Genomic DNA, 14711 nt, shown 5'->3' with positions numbered 1-14711 from the left:
CTTTCAAATCGTCTGGTATCATAATGGTCACAAAAGGCCAACAACCACGAGCAGGTCTGCTGTATAAAGGAGAGGAAAAGCGACCACAATAATGCTATACATCGCCAATTCAATCATGAGACCCTCTACAGTTCAATCAGACTTTCCTCAACTGCCGGTTTCGTTGGCGCAACTTGTTGGTAATGCACCGGAGGTGCAGACGCACCAATCGGGGAAACGTCTCCGCCAGGGTACGTTCCATATGGTGCAGCTGGAGTCTGCGAGTGTGTTGGAAGCGGTGCGCCTTGCGGAGGTTGTTGCTGGAAGTAGTATGACTGGGGGGAGGCGCCGTATGCTGATGCTGAGGGGTAGGTTGACCAGTCGATTGCACAGGACGGGAATCTCCGTATTGCATATAACCTGGAGACTGGCCCTGGTCTGTAGGCGGAGATTGTTCCGGTGCGCTCGCCCGCGCAGTTACAGGCGCTCCAGCCGATTGATAGTAAGAATCTCGTCGCATGATTGGCGACGGCTGGTGAGATATGTCTGTCTCCCCAGGCCGGGGACTTGAATATGCGTTTGGATCTTGTTCTGGATGCGGTGCGGACGCGTAGTATTGCGTCGGAGCAGAGGGGCCAGGATATCCTGAAGGATTGTTAGGGAAAGGAGTGGAGGGAGCGGATGGCTGAGGTGATGCGACAGAAGGAACGTTTCCATTCCATGGCGGATTTTGGGGCACTGCCTGACTGGGTTGGTTATACATGCCGGAACTGATCGGACCACTGGGAGGTGCAGCTGGCTCACGAACTTCCCTACTGGGCTGAGGGTATCCATAAGTGTTACCGACTGGAGGCGCCCTATCGGCAACCGGGTTGCCGTAATAAAAGTTTTCGGCTCCAGTTTTACCCTCCGCGGTGTGGGAAGGCATTGTAGGATACATACTGGGGTATGGGGAACCGCCCGGCACAGTTCCGTACCCGAGCGAATGCTGCGAGTATGCACTAGATAATCGTTCCTCTAGCATGCGATCGTAATACCGCACAACCGTGGACAGCTTGGCATGCAGGTCAAGAAGAGTATCTATGGGCTGTCAGTCAACCTTCAAGGAATAATAAATCGTCCTATGAACAGAGATAATACACTTACCATGCTTGCTCATAGTCTCCCCATAGCTGCGGGCAAGCTTGGGTCTGAGAGCACCGATGCTCTCGTACAGCTCTTGAATTTGAGGTTCCCGGAGGATAGTTCCCGGAGGTTGATGTTGCAACCGGTCAACGAGGGCGGCGAACAAATGAATGTTTTCTACCTCGACGGGGCTCAGCTCATAGGGATTTTTGGGCAAGGGTGTCATGGCGGTAGTATCACGAGCGGAAGAATCCGTCGCTGCTGCATTACTCTTCAGGGCGGCCGCATGCTTCTTCTTGTGTTCCTCCATGTCCCGCAAGGAAGCCTCGATGGCGGCTTTCAAGTCCGCGTCTTCCTCCTCCTCGTGGTTGCCTTGAGTAGTCGTCCTTGCCGGTTCGTTATTGATCCTAGTTGATGGTACGTAGCCAGAAGAGCCCTTGTTTTGAGCCTCTTCCAAGCTCAGTTGAAGCGCCCGCCGCAGGTCATCATCAAAGCCCCCTTCTGCCCTTGCGCCGCGCGGTTCCATCGCATTTGCCTTGGTGATGGAGTGGTTCTTGAACGCAGACCGGTCTGACAAACTAGACGGCATGGATGACTTTGATGTCAGTTTGGCATAGCACCCGTCATCGACGCGAACGGGCTGCAGTATCCCTAAGTGAGGCAGGGCAGGGTTTTGCTGGAGCATTGAGCATCGAAGACATTCCCGCAATTGCGGCAATGGTGTTTGCGATTCATGAAACTGAATGGCGTACGGCAGCGCATACAAACGTCGGAATCGATCCATTCAGGAGGCTGTTTTTCCGCAGTTAGATTCAAGACAAGATCCGCATCATGGAATGGACGCAAACATACCGCATTGCTTTCCAACATACTCCCACTAATCTCGTTCTTCGGGGGGAAGCGGAAGCCCTCGCTCTGCAGCCTGCGGTAAGTCTCGCCTAGATAGTTGAGATCCATGCGGCCCTGGGCCGCCATAGCCCAATCCTGAATGAGTTCCAGCATCTTCTCCTTCACATCAGTATTCAAGGGAGCCCCCTCCGCCGTGAGGAGAGACACAAGATTATCCATAAACTCGCGCGACGCGATTTCCGCCAGAAAATGGGACCCGCCATTCTTCACGCACGTATCGGTTAACTAGAGAGATGTCAAGCACATCAGCATCGAGAACACACCCCACCGAGATCTCGGGTCATAGGTATACAACCTTCAATGTCGCAATCTGCACGTTTGGATTCCTATTTTCTAGCCGCCGTTTGAGTGATCTCATCGCTTCTTTGGGCTGGACGCTTTTCGATCGGATAAGGTCGGAGATCTCGAGGTTGAGAGCAATGTCCTCTCTATTTGAATCGAGGCAGTTAGTTATGGCTTGGGCAGCTTCGACCACTGGGAAAACTCAAAACAAAGAAAACATACAGCGATGATGATGTCGCACGCTCAACCTGCTCGTCGAGAGGAGAAGTAGAGGAAAACCAACCCGCCATGTTGACGGTGTTAGAAAAGCCTCAGAATCGCTATTTGATTGATGAGAGCGGCGAAGGAGATTGATGACGTTGAGAAACAACGATGAGGGGCAGTAAATCGCAGAAGTAGACGCAGAAGCCCCGAGTACAGCGGCCTCACTGAAGATGAACTCGATAGATTAGGAGTTTCACGGAGAACAACCAGGTCATCGATAGGAAGACGGATGAAGGAGATGGTGTTGATGCATGTATCAATTCAAGCTCCAGGCAGATCCATCGATAGGTAGGTAGGTACCTTAAGGCAAATGCGGTACAAAGTGGAGGCTGTAACTGGGCGAGACCTGCTTAGTAAAGACAAGAAGCAAGGCCATGTGCCATAGTCATTGGCTGGAGCACTGTTGGTGGTTGATTCCTTAGGTGTCGAATTTCCGAGTTAGGCCAATCCATCAGGTCTTGGGGCAGAAAGAGCATGTGGCGTCATCGGACAAGGCGGCGAGTAATACCAAGACCTGTTCCAATACGGTCATTACGCCGATTGTGCATAACCCCAGAAACGTCCCGCAGTTTGCTTCTGCCTTCGACAAAGGTTCCCTACCTTGCCTTTAGTAGGTACAGAGTATTGTCGCATTTATTCTCTTTCAATGTGTCCTTCGGTCATTCTATCCACCCTCCGTCTGTCAGACATTCGTTGATTTGCACTCTCTTATACAGGGGTACTGTCTGCCCATATTTTCATTCAGTGTCTGTCCCTGCTTCTATTCTCCCCTCATCTGCTCCGATTCACAGACCGTTTCTTCTTTTATACCGCCCCCCGAATACCTAGTGGCTCTTCCGAAGCGTTTCCCCGCGGTCCTTCCGTCACGGATCATGCGTTAGAGAATATTTCTCTCCATCCCTGTATAATGACCTTGGATGCAGCGTCGTTACCCTCTCCGCCGAATTTTGCGCCGTGGAAGAATCCCGATCGGCCGCACTCCTTGGGTGGCATGCAATCGGGCGTGGAGCGAAATGGCAGATCAGGTCCACATCAAAATGGCAACCATGCCTCCTCCCGAATACCACGATTTCCCAACATTAAGGACCTTCAAGATGAAGCAGCCTCTCTGGATGTGAACGAATCAACTCCGGTGGGTATTGCTCTTTTGTTGATTCGCCGTGTTTTCTACTGTGGCATATCGCTAATAGGAGGCTTATAGTTGCGTGACTTGGTCGAACGGTCACAGGAGGCGATCGAGCTAGCTAGGGAGTACGCTGATACCGAAGAATTGGACAAAGCTTATGTGCAATACCTGCGTGCATCTGAGATCACTATCAACATCATACCGCACCATCCTGACTACCGCGTTACCGTCAGTCAGAGCCCGGCATGGTACAAGCAATTTGCGAGTCTTATGATGGTATGCTTTTCCAGAGGGTGTCCATAGCTTATGAGTGAACACGCCCACGAAGTTGGGGTTTCCGAGGAGTAGTAGATTGATGGCTGACAAATTCATAGGCTGTGCGGACGAAGCAAGGGACGATGGACGATATCAAACAACAGATTTTGGAGGATAATCTGGCTAGCAATATTCAACCGCTAGGGCCATCCCGGTTCACTACATCAGGGTCTCAAGGGACCGCCGCGGCAACGTCTCAGGGTGCAACTTCTAGAGGCCGTCAGAATGAGGCAGGCGAGAGTTCAGTACGGATGCCGAGTCCTTCGGAATTCCAAAGACCGCCTGACACACGACCGAAGCCGAACAGGTATTCGGCCCCCGGGGAGGACCTACTTGCCCAACGCCTCGCTAAACTAAGGGCTTCACCATATCCTGTCAATGGTCAAAATCATCCGAACAATGGACAAAATGGTGCAACTACAACGTCTTCGCCGCCTAAATACCTTAACGACTATCCTCCTCGTCCGTCCTCTTACATACAGCAAGGTTCACAATCCAGCTCAAAGTTGAGCTCACCCTCTAGGCGCCCTCTAGGGCCCCGTAACATGGGGACGAGTCACGACGTACCGAATCCGCCTCCAAAGATACCACTTAATACCTCTCTTCCTCGGGCCCCGGATCCAGCTTACAGTCCGATATGGACGGTACCTTCTCAACCTCCATCAAATCCGCCGAGAACATCTACTGAGAGCTCCCGCCCTGTCAATCCGCGATACTCGCACTTAGCCAACTCTCCCCGTGGCAGTCCCAGTCGTGGTGGTCTTGATGACAATCCCTATCGGTCTACGACGCCAAATGGCGTTCACCATGTCAGAGAAGCGAGGAGTAGCTCCGCAGATCTGCCGCATAGCACTACTATCACCGCTCAAGCTTTACTGGAGTACCTTCGCAAATACAACGTTTTGTTGATCGATGTGCGACCTCGCGAGGAATTCGACGGAGGTCATATTTACGCGAAATCAATCATCTGCATTGAACCGGTGGCGTTGAAAGAGAACATGTCTGCGGAGGAACTTGAAGAGCGGCTGGTGGTATCACCTGAACATGAACAGTCGCTGTTCGAGAGGCGCAACGAGTTTGACCTCGTTGTGTATTATGACCAGAAAACGGACTCGGTCAGCTACCTTGCGGGGTCGCCTGTTGGGACAACAGCTCCCCATCTTCGGGCCTTGCACGATACATTGTATGAATTTAATGCGTACAAGCCCTTAAAAGATGCACGGCCACCTGCGTTGCTATTGGGTGGACTCGATGCATGGATTGACCTTTTGGGACAACAGTCTTTGGCAACATCGACAACTGCTGCTGTAATGGGATCTATACAGGCCAAGAGACCGGCGATGAGACCGGGTCGACCTCTTGGGAGGGTACCGACCATGGCGAGTGCCAATTCCAGTCTTGAAGTCCGAAAAAGAAGACTGCGCGAATATAAGCCTTTGAATCCGGAAGAATTGACCGCATGGATGGAGAAGTCGAAGAATGAAGAGATCGACACAAGCACCTATATCGAGGAGGAAGTGCTGACAGAGGAACCGGAAGATGCTTCTGAGCAGCAAGAGCCTCCGGTTACGCCTTTTGTGCATACATACGAGGACTTCTTGCGACGCTTCCCGGAACCGCATGCAATTCAGGAATCGATGGTAGTGCCTCACTCTCAGCCATCGATACCTTCCTCAACACCCAATTACGCTGCTCCTGTACCCGTTGCGCCATCACGACCTCCTCCTGCCGTACCCCGACCGAGCTATAGTGGTGTCTCAGATGGTCGGCAAATTCAGGCACCCCTGGAACGGCAGAATTCGGCGACCAAAACAGCTTTGTATACTCCCAGTTCGATGCTGAGTCGCCTCAAACTTCCACGGACTGGTTTAACCAACTTCGGGGTGACTTGCTACATGAACTCAACCATTCAATGTCTCAGCGCGACCGTAATGCTTAGCAAGTTCTTCATTGACAACCGATTCCGGTTCTACGTTCAAAAGAATTGGAAAGGATCACAAGGCGTCATGCCTGGGCTATTTGCGAATCTGATTAGGTCGCTGTGGAAGAACGATGTGGAGGTGATCATGCCGACATCATTTCGTAATTTTTGCGGCCGCTTGAATCAGGAGTGGGCCATCGATCGGCAACAGGATGCCAAGGAGTTTTTTGACTTTGTGGTGGACTGTTTGCATGAGGACCTCAACATCAACTGGCAGAGGACTCCCCTCCGGCCGCTCACATTCGAGGAAGAAATGCAGCGGGAGCGGATGCCTGTACCCAAGGTCTCCAAGATTGAGTGGGACCGCTACTGTCACCGGGAAGAATCCTTCATCTCCTCACTGTTTGCTGGCCAGCATGCCAGTCGACTTCGATGTACGACCTGCAAGCGGACGTCAACAACGTATGAGGCTTTCTACAGTATCAGTGTTGAAATTCCACCCACCGGCACGGGCGACATCTATCAATGCCTGCGTAGTTACTGCCAGGAGGAACTGCTGAGTGGGGATGAAGTGTGGAAGTGTCCTTACTGCAAATGTGAGAGGGTGGCAACGAAACAGATCATCATCACCCGGGCGCCTCAGATTCTGGTCATCCACTTCAAGAGATTTTCAGCATCGAAAACGCAAAGTGCGCGGAAGATCCATACACCCATTGATTTTCCTTTGCATGGGCTTCGGATGGATGATTTCGTCATCTCTGCGACCCCTGGATCTGCCAACGATGCCAGGGCTGCAGACATGACCTCTGCGACCACAGGGCCTTTCACGTATGATGCGTATGGGGTGTTGCGCCATATTGGATCGACCATGGGGAGCGGACATTATATATCGCTGGTGCGGGATGCGCAGCGCCAATGCTGGCGCAAGTTTGACGATGAGCGGGCGACCGACTTTAACCCACGCGATTTGCGCTTCAAGGACCGGCTGCAGAACGAACAGGCATATATTGTATTCTACGAGCGAGTTCCGGCGAAGTGAAACTGCCACGAATTTGCATTTTGATGTTTCTTTTTGGGTTTCGGATACACCTTGAGCATTCTTTGCTTCGGAAATGAGATGATGGTTTTTGCTCTATTTGCAGGGGAATGACGGCCGACGACATGATACCTGATGATGATCCATAAATGATTTTGACTTTGGCCTGTTTTCTTTTTCCTTTAGCCATGCATGTCTGTCCATGAGTCCACCAGCAATGCTATTGTTGTATATAGAGAGAGTTGGGTAGATACTGTTGCAATGGGAAGTATAGAAGTTCCTGACAGGATAATTGTACATTTGTCATTCAACGGCCCCTATGGATCCTGGCCCAGGTCCTCATACAGCATTTCTTGTGGTAGTTGGCCTGTGATAGATTCCGCGGACGTCGGAACCAGGGCCATCCTCAGGCAGAAAACGACGGAAGTCTAAGCACGCTATCCGAGAGGTTTGCCGCAGTTGATCATCCCCGAGGTTATGGCTGTTGACCGCGGAACAGAGAGTGTTGGTCAACTTCCTGGGGCTGCCTGTGACAATCATGAACATTAATTGGGTTAAAATTGGTCTGTGGACCATCAAGCCACTGTTAAGATTTACTACAGTTTAGATTTTTAGCGGAATAGACGCTCACTGTTGCATCTGAACTCCTTGCATAGTATGAATCTGAATACAAGGAGTTCAGGTGGTGAATACCATTGTGTTAGCTACAAATTGGCAAAATTTTTCGACTCATACTGTCTGGCATAGATGCCTACAAGCTACAATGACAGTGAGAATATGAGTCTAGGTACTCCGTAGGCAAGAACATTCAGGTGGAGTAGGAAGCGAGATCTGGATTCCGGTCTCCATAAGGACAAGCGGGAGACCATTCCAATTCAGTCAATTAGAGTATCCATCCATCCTCGAGATGTTCTGCTGATGGCCTGATTGGGAAGTATTATCCTGCGGTGCATGTCAGCGCTCTTCTTAGAATAGAAGTCCGAACAGTTCTTGACTCTTGGTTATGGAAATACTCTTGGTTATGGAAATCGAGAAAGTGAACACATGAATACACGGAATATTATATAATCTGGCCTTTAGATCTCGGAAAATGAGTAATAAAGAGATGAGAGGGGACGAGAAATAAGCGGCTTTTTATTCGCGGAGGGGAAGATGGAGTCCTTGTCTATCCGGCGCTATCAGACCACCTCTGCTAGATATCTTAGAGTCAGGTAGAGAGGTACGGAGTATTAGTAGTAGAGCAATGCATAAGACAACACAATTGTAAGAGCCCTTGATCTGATCGCTCAGAAGGTGCCCGAGGAATAACCGGATCAGATCCACGGCAGTAAACGAAGCGGTGCCTGAGGTTAGGTTCTGGAATAAGAGGCCAACCCCAGTATCTTTCGGGATCGCCCAACTAAACTTCCCGCCGCCATTGGATTCTTCTTTTCTCCTCACCGAATCTCCTCCCTGTCCTCCCCCATTTTCCCTTTCCCTATTTCAATTTTATCTGTCTATCTGTCTTTTGGCACTGCCTTGATCCCTAGTCTCTCCTCAGCGCTCAGTCAAATTTCCTCTCTCTCCGTTGTCTGTTCCTGGTAAGTCTACTTTCTTTCTCTGTCTACAGGCGTGTTTACTCCCCTGTCGGAGAAGTACCTGAAAAGCAAAACGCTGGCCTTATCGTCCGACATCGTACGCCGACGGAATTGCTGACTGCTGACTGCTGACTGCTCGCATTTCCTTCTTCCCCTCTCATCTACTCCCCTCTCAATCGCTACTGCTTTCTCAGAAATCTAACAATCGTCACCAATCCAGATAAACCGAATATTTTAATCACAATGTCCGCCTCCAAGGAATTCACCCTCCAGGAGATCTCCGAGCACAAGACCAAGAAGGATCTCTACCTCATCGTCCACGACAAGGTCTACGACTGCTCCAGCTTCGTCGATGAGCACCCGTACGTCTCATCCCCCATATCTCACGTCCAAAGGCATAAAATCCAGGACTGACTCGAAATCCGCAGTGGAGGTGAGGAGGTTCTCCTCGACGTAGCCGGCCAGGACAGCACAGAGGCCTTCGAGGACGTTGGCCACAGTGACGAGGCCCGCGAGATCCTCGAGGGTCTGCTAGTCGGTACCGTGAAGCGCCTGGTAGGTTTTCTCCCATTCTAAAATCTGACTGACTTGCGCGGATCCAAGCTAATTTGTCTCTCCTATTTAGCCCGGCGACCCTGCCCCCGCGCTAAGCCTGCCCCCTCGACCTCCGCTACCACAGGCGCCGCTTCCTCGTCCAGCGGGTTCGGCATGTACGCCGTCCTGGTTGTCTGCGCTGCTGTCGCTTACGGTGCCTACCAGTACCTCCAGGCCAATTCTCAACAGCAGTAGATGTGTCTGCAACGGAAAAGGAGGTCTGGAACGACAAATTAAAAAAATTTTTACTCCCCAGAGAATTTATACAGGAGAGATGCTGGTTTCCGTGTGACTGATTTTGTCTGTCTGATGGCGATTCTGTTATTTCACAAGGGATTGCTGGGTGATGATACCCAAAGCAGATATTTCTGTTTACTTTCGCTGTCCTTGGTGTTCCCCTCTTTTTTTAGGGGAACTCCAAGTCAGATTTTCGCGGACGTTATACGATCATACTTATGCCTACAGATAATATAGTAGAGGAGCGATTGGCTTCTGTCTTTTGTTTCTTTTTGCCCCCTTTTCTCCCTCTTACTATATCCCTTTGTCAAATAGACCGCTTTTGAATGTGTCTTGGTTCAGTTCAGATTCCCCGTCTTGCCGTGATGACAGGTGGTATACTGGCTCACTCCTGCTCTCAACAGTGGAGTGCGCTATGGATGATCAAGATAGACAGAAGCACGTGAATACAGCTTTGCTCAAAAAATGTAGAATAGAAGATACACAAAGAGAATGATAAATTTAGGACAAGAAAGAATAGAAAGTAGACACAATGCTGATCATGGAGCGGAATTTTATGGAATGCAGATGCGTAAAAGACCATCGTAAGGGCGTCAAGGCTATAAATGTCCCCAAGCAAAATCAGGACATTCATTCCGAGAAGCGACGGCAAAAGAAAGATGAGGCTCATCTGGAGCCGCCGTTGAGTCCAGCGCGGACGGCGTCAAGGATCATCTCCTTTGCTTTCTCCAGTCCCTCTTTGCTGCCCTTGATTTCAATCGCCTCACCGCGAGCCTGGTCCTTGGGCACGTTGATCCGGCATCCCGTCTGTTTGCGAATAGCGTTGATCTGGCTTCCGCCCTGGCCAACAACGAAACGGTATGTCTTCGGATCGGGCAGAATCAGATAGCCAGTCGCAGTCTGCTGGGATGCAGAAGCAATGGCTTTCTCCAAGGCGGACTTGGCTCTGGCCACATTGTCGCTACTTCCAATAAGTACCCATGGGATGGTCGCGGGTTGCGTTGGGTCTGGCGCGGCAGCACTGTGATCGACAACCTTCCAGGAATGAGCCTCCACAGAGTCGCTGGGCTCATCAGTGATCAATGGAAGGGATGACGCCCCGTTGGTCGTGGCGCGGGACTCCTCGGAAGCCGGTTTGGGTGGCACTTGCTGGCCAGCGTGGTCGACAGTAACTCGGTAGTCGTTGCGGAGGCGTCGGAAAAACGCGCCATTGTCTGCAATAACGTGGTGCAGATGCCGAGGAACTTCGACTGTTTCACCCTGCTGATCTTTCAGCATGGCGAGAATATGCTCCCTTGCACCCTCGACAGCGTTGCTTGGACCCTTCAGCTTGATATCGGACCGTCCAGAGCCTTGTTTGGGAATGTCCAGGGTGACATTAAATTGCGATTCAATACCGCGTCTCGTCTCGCCTCCGCGACCGATGAGTAGTCTGTGCTGTGCAGGAGGAATGTCGACAGTGACTGTCACCTGGTCTTCGCGTTCCTTTGCGAAAGCTTCAATAGCAGCAATGATGTTCTCAACGACCTTGCCATTTCCTTCCAACTTGATAGTGGATTCACTGCTATCGGGGCGGGGGAATCTGACAATGCGCGACGCACTTCCGTCGGTAGGACCACCGGCTTCGGTAACGATCTTGCGAATGTTCGCACCTGGGCATCGAGTCAGTTTCCAAGATGGACGAGATACTTATATCATCACAAACTTACCGCCAGCGCCGATCAAAGCCTTGTGATGCTTCTTGTCAACATCAATCGTCTTGGTGACAATAGCGTCAAATTCGCTGGAACGCTGCACCAGGATCTTCTTTGCTTCCTCGACCTGCTGCTTTGTGCCCTTGATCTTTATCTGCACACGACCCGAAGCGTCGGGCGCGTCATTGGCTCCCGGAACGTCGATTTGCGCCCCGGTATCAGCGCGAAGCTTGTCCATCTCACGGCCACGCTGGCCGATCAGGGATGGGATCTGACTTTGAGCGACAGATACTGTAGCCGAGTGAGAGTGGTCAATGACCCACTGCAACAGACTCAAGATCTCATCTCTGGCGGCATCCGCACCCTTGCTCGGGCCCTTGATGATGACTTCATCAGGGGCCTGATTGGGGCGGATAGGACGAGAGCCGCCGACTTCGCTAGAAGTGTCTGCCACGGATTGATCGTCGAAGCTAGGCGTTGCAACAGCCGCCCTGGGGAATTGAACGCGGACAGAGTAGCGGTCCTGCAGTCTGTTGACCTGGCTTCCCTTCTGGCCGATAAGTTCGCGGTGGTACTGTGCGGGGATCTTCAGAATGTGAGTTGTCTCATCCTCCAGTTTCTTTCCCAGATTGATGATGCGGGCTTTGGCAGCATCCGCTTTAGCCTTGGGTCCTTTGACTTCGACCTTGCCGTTGTCAACCTTGATGTCAACATCGAATTCCTCGCGAAGTTTGTTGATGTTCTCGCCTCGCTTGCCAATGAGGAAGTTTGCGAACTTCTGAGGGAAGTCGAACGAGATTGTGTAGCCTCTTTCGAGGTCATCTTTCTCCTGCTCCACTACGAAGTCCTGCAGCTTTGACACCAACTCATCCACTTGACGGGATGGACCGCGCAGAGATACGTCACACTTATCATTGCGAGCATCTCCAACGAGAGCACGGACAGGAATCTGGGCATCACCCTTTGCCTGCTGTTCGCGGGCGATGAATTTGCGTACCTTCTCCTGGTACTTAGCAGGAACTTTAACGGACTTAGCAACGATATCATTCTGGTCTCCCAGCAGCTGCGTAAGGAAATCCTGTGCTTCCTGCAGGGACTTTTCAAAGGCAGCCACCTCAGCCGGGGATGGCCTCTGGCGGGGGATTTCGGGCAGCGAGTTGGCGGCGGACGGTCCTTCATAGACGAGAACAACATCGGAGCTATCCAGCTCATCCGGGATGAGAAGATGGACACCGTAATCACTCCGGAGCTTGCCGAGACCATGGGACTCAAGGTACGGGTGGTAGTAAGGATCGACAGAGACATAGCGAAGCCTTGCAGGAGGGTGAGCCTGGACCAAGTTCATGATGTCAGACCGTGCACGGATAGTATTCTTGCCATCCCGCGAGTAAACCTCCCAGGTCACAGGGCCGTCAGCGCTAGGCGGGAGTGCAATACGAGCATCGTACATCTGCTCCAATTGCCGAATGATCTGTCGTTGCTGAAGGTACCGAGTGAGGGCACGTGCGTGTGCATGAGGTCCGGCAGGAGCGTTGGGATGTTGACGGGACAAATCAATGCTGGCCATTTGCATGCTCGTAGCAAGCTCCATTGCCCGATTGATACCAGCCTCGATGCAGTCCTGCGGTCCGGTGATGGTGAGGAATTCACTGTCATCGGATGCCGGTGGTAGCACAATAGCACAGCCCGTATCAGCAAGGAAGTCATGAAGACCATTGACGCCGTCCCCGAGGATGAACTGGTGCTGCCCGCGGTTGATGGCCAACTGCCGAAGGGTTAGTCGCCTCTGGAGATCGGCGGCAAGCCTCTCGATTTCGGCGCGAGCTTCCTGTGCAGCAGTGCGCTCTCCAGTGATCTGAATGTGCTTATCAGAAGCTGGGACAAACTGCACACGTCCAGGCTCAGCCTCCTGCGGGGGAGGCTGGCTCTGCCATGTATCATACCGAGGCACATGCACTTGAGCCTTGGTACGTTCCTCGATAGCTTTCAGGTTCGCATTATGCGCACCCGCAATGAAGGGGAAAAATTCGGCCGGAATCGACTTTAGTCGCAGGCTCATGTTGGAGGCCCGCTCCTTAACGATAGCTTCAATTTCCCGGCGTGCCATCTCTGCCGCAACGGCGTCACCCTCAATCAGGACGTCGATCGTGTCGTTGTCGTCTTCGTCGTCCTTTGCGGCCGAGTCATCGGCGCGGGGCACTTGGACACGTGCACCCGTCCGTTGTTGAATGTCTTGCACAATGGCACCTTGCCGGCCGATAATGTGGGCGCGGGCGGATGTTGGGATGGGAACGCGGACCGATTGCTACATTCTCCTGAGTTACCGAAAAACGAGGAACATCAATCAAGAAGATGTCAGAGCATACCTTGGATCCTACTTGCTGTGCAACCTCCTTGAGAGCCTGTCTTACGGACTCGACCGAGCCTCTGCCCTCAAAGATGATCGAGCCTCCAGGGCCACCCCGCATATCGACAGTGGCCTTTGAGCGCCTGGAGATGTCACGGAGAATATCCTTCAGGGGCTTCTTGAGCTGTGCTCGCGGCATCATCTGAGAGGGCGCTAAACGAAGCTGCTCCATGTGTTTGCCGGGAAGACTCATGATTCTAGGAACATCGCCCGCTGCTGATCGATAACTGGTTAGAGCAAGCCGCAGTACAGACAGGGCGATAGAACAACATACTCGCTTGTGGGCGTCCAGCGACACCGTTGGCAAGAGCAGCAGCGGCAGAGGGCCTGGCACCCCAAGTGGCTGCAGCAGGTGCCTTGGGCTTAGGGCCACTTCCCAAGGCGGGGAACAGCTCCTCGGAGCGGACATCAAAAGCAGGCGACTTTTTAGGAGCCGGATTGGGAGCCGAGGGCGTAGCGGCGACTGCTTCCTCGACTGCAGCTGTGGGTTGGGCGGGAGCAGTCTGTTGGTCCTTTCCCAATGATGGAGGGGGATGCAGCTGATCCTCTTCGTCCACGGTATCCTCCACCGTCACCTTATGCGCCTCATTGCGGGCATGCTCCTCCTCCAGCATGGCTGCAAGGGACTTGGCCCCACCGTTAACATCGCCGCTCTGTACTTGAGAAGCCATCATCAAATATCGTCAATTGATACCGAAAATGAGAATTATGTACTCGAGATGGGAGGGAAAGGAGAAAGTCTAATAGGTAAGCCTTTTCGATGCATGGATTAGTATGTGATCTCCGTCCAGGAAGAAGCCAACACAGGAACATTGAGCATACCAGAGCAAAGATAGCACCGCTAATAAACAAAGTGTAAATGAAACTGACAAAGAGTTTCTAATGATATTGGTAGCCAAATATTGTATCCAAATGTCTGGAGAAGAAGAGTAAAGACCAATTGCTGATCTGTGGACGCTTGGAGGCTAAGAGGTAAAGGGACAGTGCATCACCAAATTAGCGGGGATGAGGATAAATAAAAAGACAATTGAGAGGAAACGTGATCAAGAGAAAGAGAAGAGAAGAAGGATGAGTGAGGAGAGAGGAGGAACGAGCACGAAAGGGAAGTCAATGCTCGTGCTTGACGGGCAATGATGACAGTGATGATCAGAATAATTTGGGGGAGAAGAAGAGGAAGAGGACAGACAGCTCGATTCGCCGAAGTACTCTACTAGTGGAACGGCCGGGGGTGAATTCCTGTTCGGG

The 14711-nt window shown here is 51.9% G+C and overlaps 4 protein-coding genes across 4 annotated transcripts; 2 read left to right on the top strand and 2 right to left on the bottom strand.

Moving 5' to 3' along the window:
• Nucleotides 1-125: 125 nt before the first annotated feature.
• On the bottom strand, nucleotides 126-2837 carry vps27 (ESCRT-0 subunit protein VPS27; the record flags this gene model as incomplete). Its single annotated transcript, XM_024831478.1, has 7 exons — nucleotides 2518-2837; nucleotides 2309-2441; nucleotides 1957-2238; nucleotides 1804-1896; nucleotides 1126-1780; nucleotides 316-1059; nucleotides 126-283 (listed from the first exon to the last, which is right to left on the bottom strand). The coding sequence occupies exons 1-7, from the start codon at nucleotides 2583-2585 to the stop codon at nucleotides 126-128; spliced, it is 2133 nt and encodes a 710-aa protein (XP_024686993.1). The 5' UTR covers nucleotides 2586-2837.
• Nucleotides 2838-3154: 317 nt separating this feature from the next.
• On the top strand, nucleotides 3155-7240 carry P174DRAFT_381877 (putative ubiquitin C-terminal hydrolase). The gene is made up of 3 exons (XM_024823097.1): nucleotides 3155-3691; nucleotides 3761-3961; nucleotides 4060-7240. Exons 1-3 carry the CDS (start codon nucleotides 3467-3469, stop codon nucleotides 6958-6960), a joined length of 3327 nt encoding a protein of 1108 aa, XP_024686992.1. The 5' UTR covers nucleotides 3155-3466; the 3' UTR covers nucleotides 6961-7240.
• Nucleotides 7241-8777: 1537 nt separating this feature from the next.
• On the top strand, nucleotides 8778-9323 carry P174DRAFT_361183 (cytochrome b5-like heme/steroid binding domain-containing protein; the record flags this gene model as incomplete). The annotated part of the gene is made up of 3 exons (XM_024821766.1): nucleotides 8778-8896; nucleotides 8963-9093; nucleotides 9160-9323. 3 exons carry the CDS (start codon nucleotides 8778-8780, stop codon nucleotides 9321-9323), a joined length of 414 nt encoding a protein of 137 aa, XP_024686991.1.
• Nucleotides 9324-10962: 1639 nt separating this feature from the next.
• Nucleotides 10963-14609, bottom strand: P174DRAFT_436807 (putative RNA binding effector protein Scp160). The gene is made up of 4 exons (XM_024826130.1): nucleotides 14289-14609; nucleotides 13741-14219; nucleotides 13426-13682; nucleotides 10963-13364 (listed from the first exon to the last, which is right to left on the bottom strand). The coding sequence occupies exons 2-4, from the start codon at nucleotides 14135-14137 to the stop codon at nucleotides 11055-11057; spliced, it is 2964 nt and encodes a 987-aa protein (XP_024686990.1). The 5' UTR covers nucleotides 14138-14219; nucleotides 14289-14609; the 3' UTR covers nucleotides 10963-11054.
• Nucleotides 14610-14711: the final 102 nt, after the last annotated feature.

Source organism: Aspergillus novofumigatus (genome assembly GCF_002847465.1).
Source record: "Aspergillus novofumigatus IBT 16806 chromosome Unknown P174scaffold_1, whole genome shotgun sequence".
Taxonomy (NCBI): Eukaryota; Fungi; Ascomycota; class Eurotiomycetes; order Eurotiales; family Aspergillaceae; genus Aspergillus; species Aspergillus novofumigatus.
This window is presented reverse-complemented; position numbering and strand designations above follow the sequence as displayed.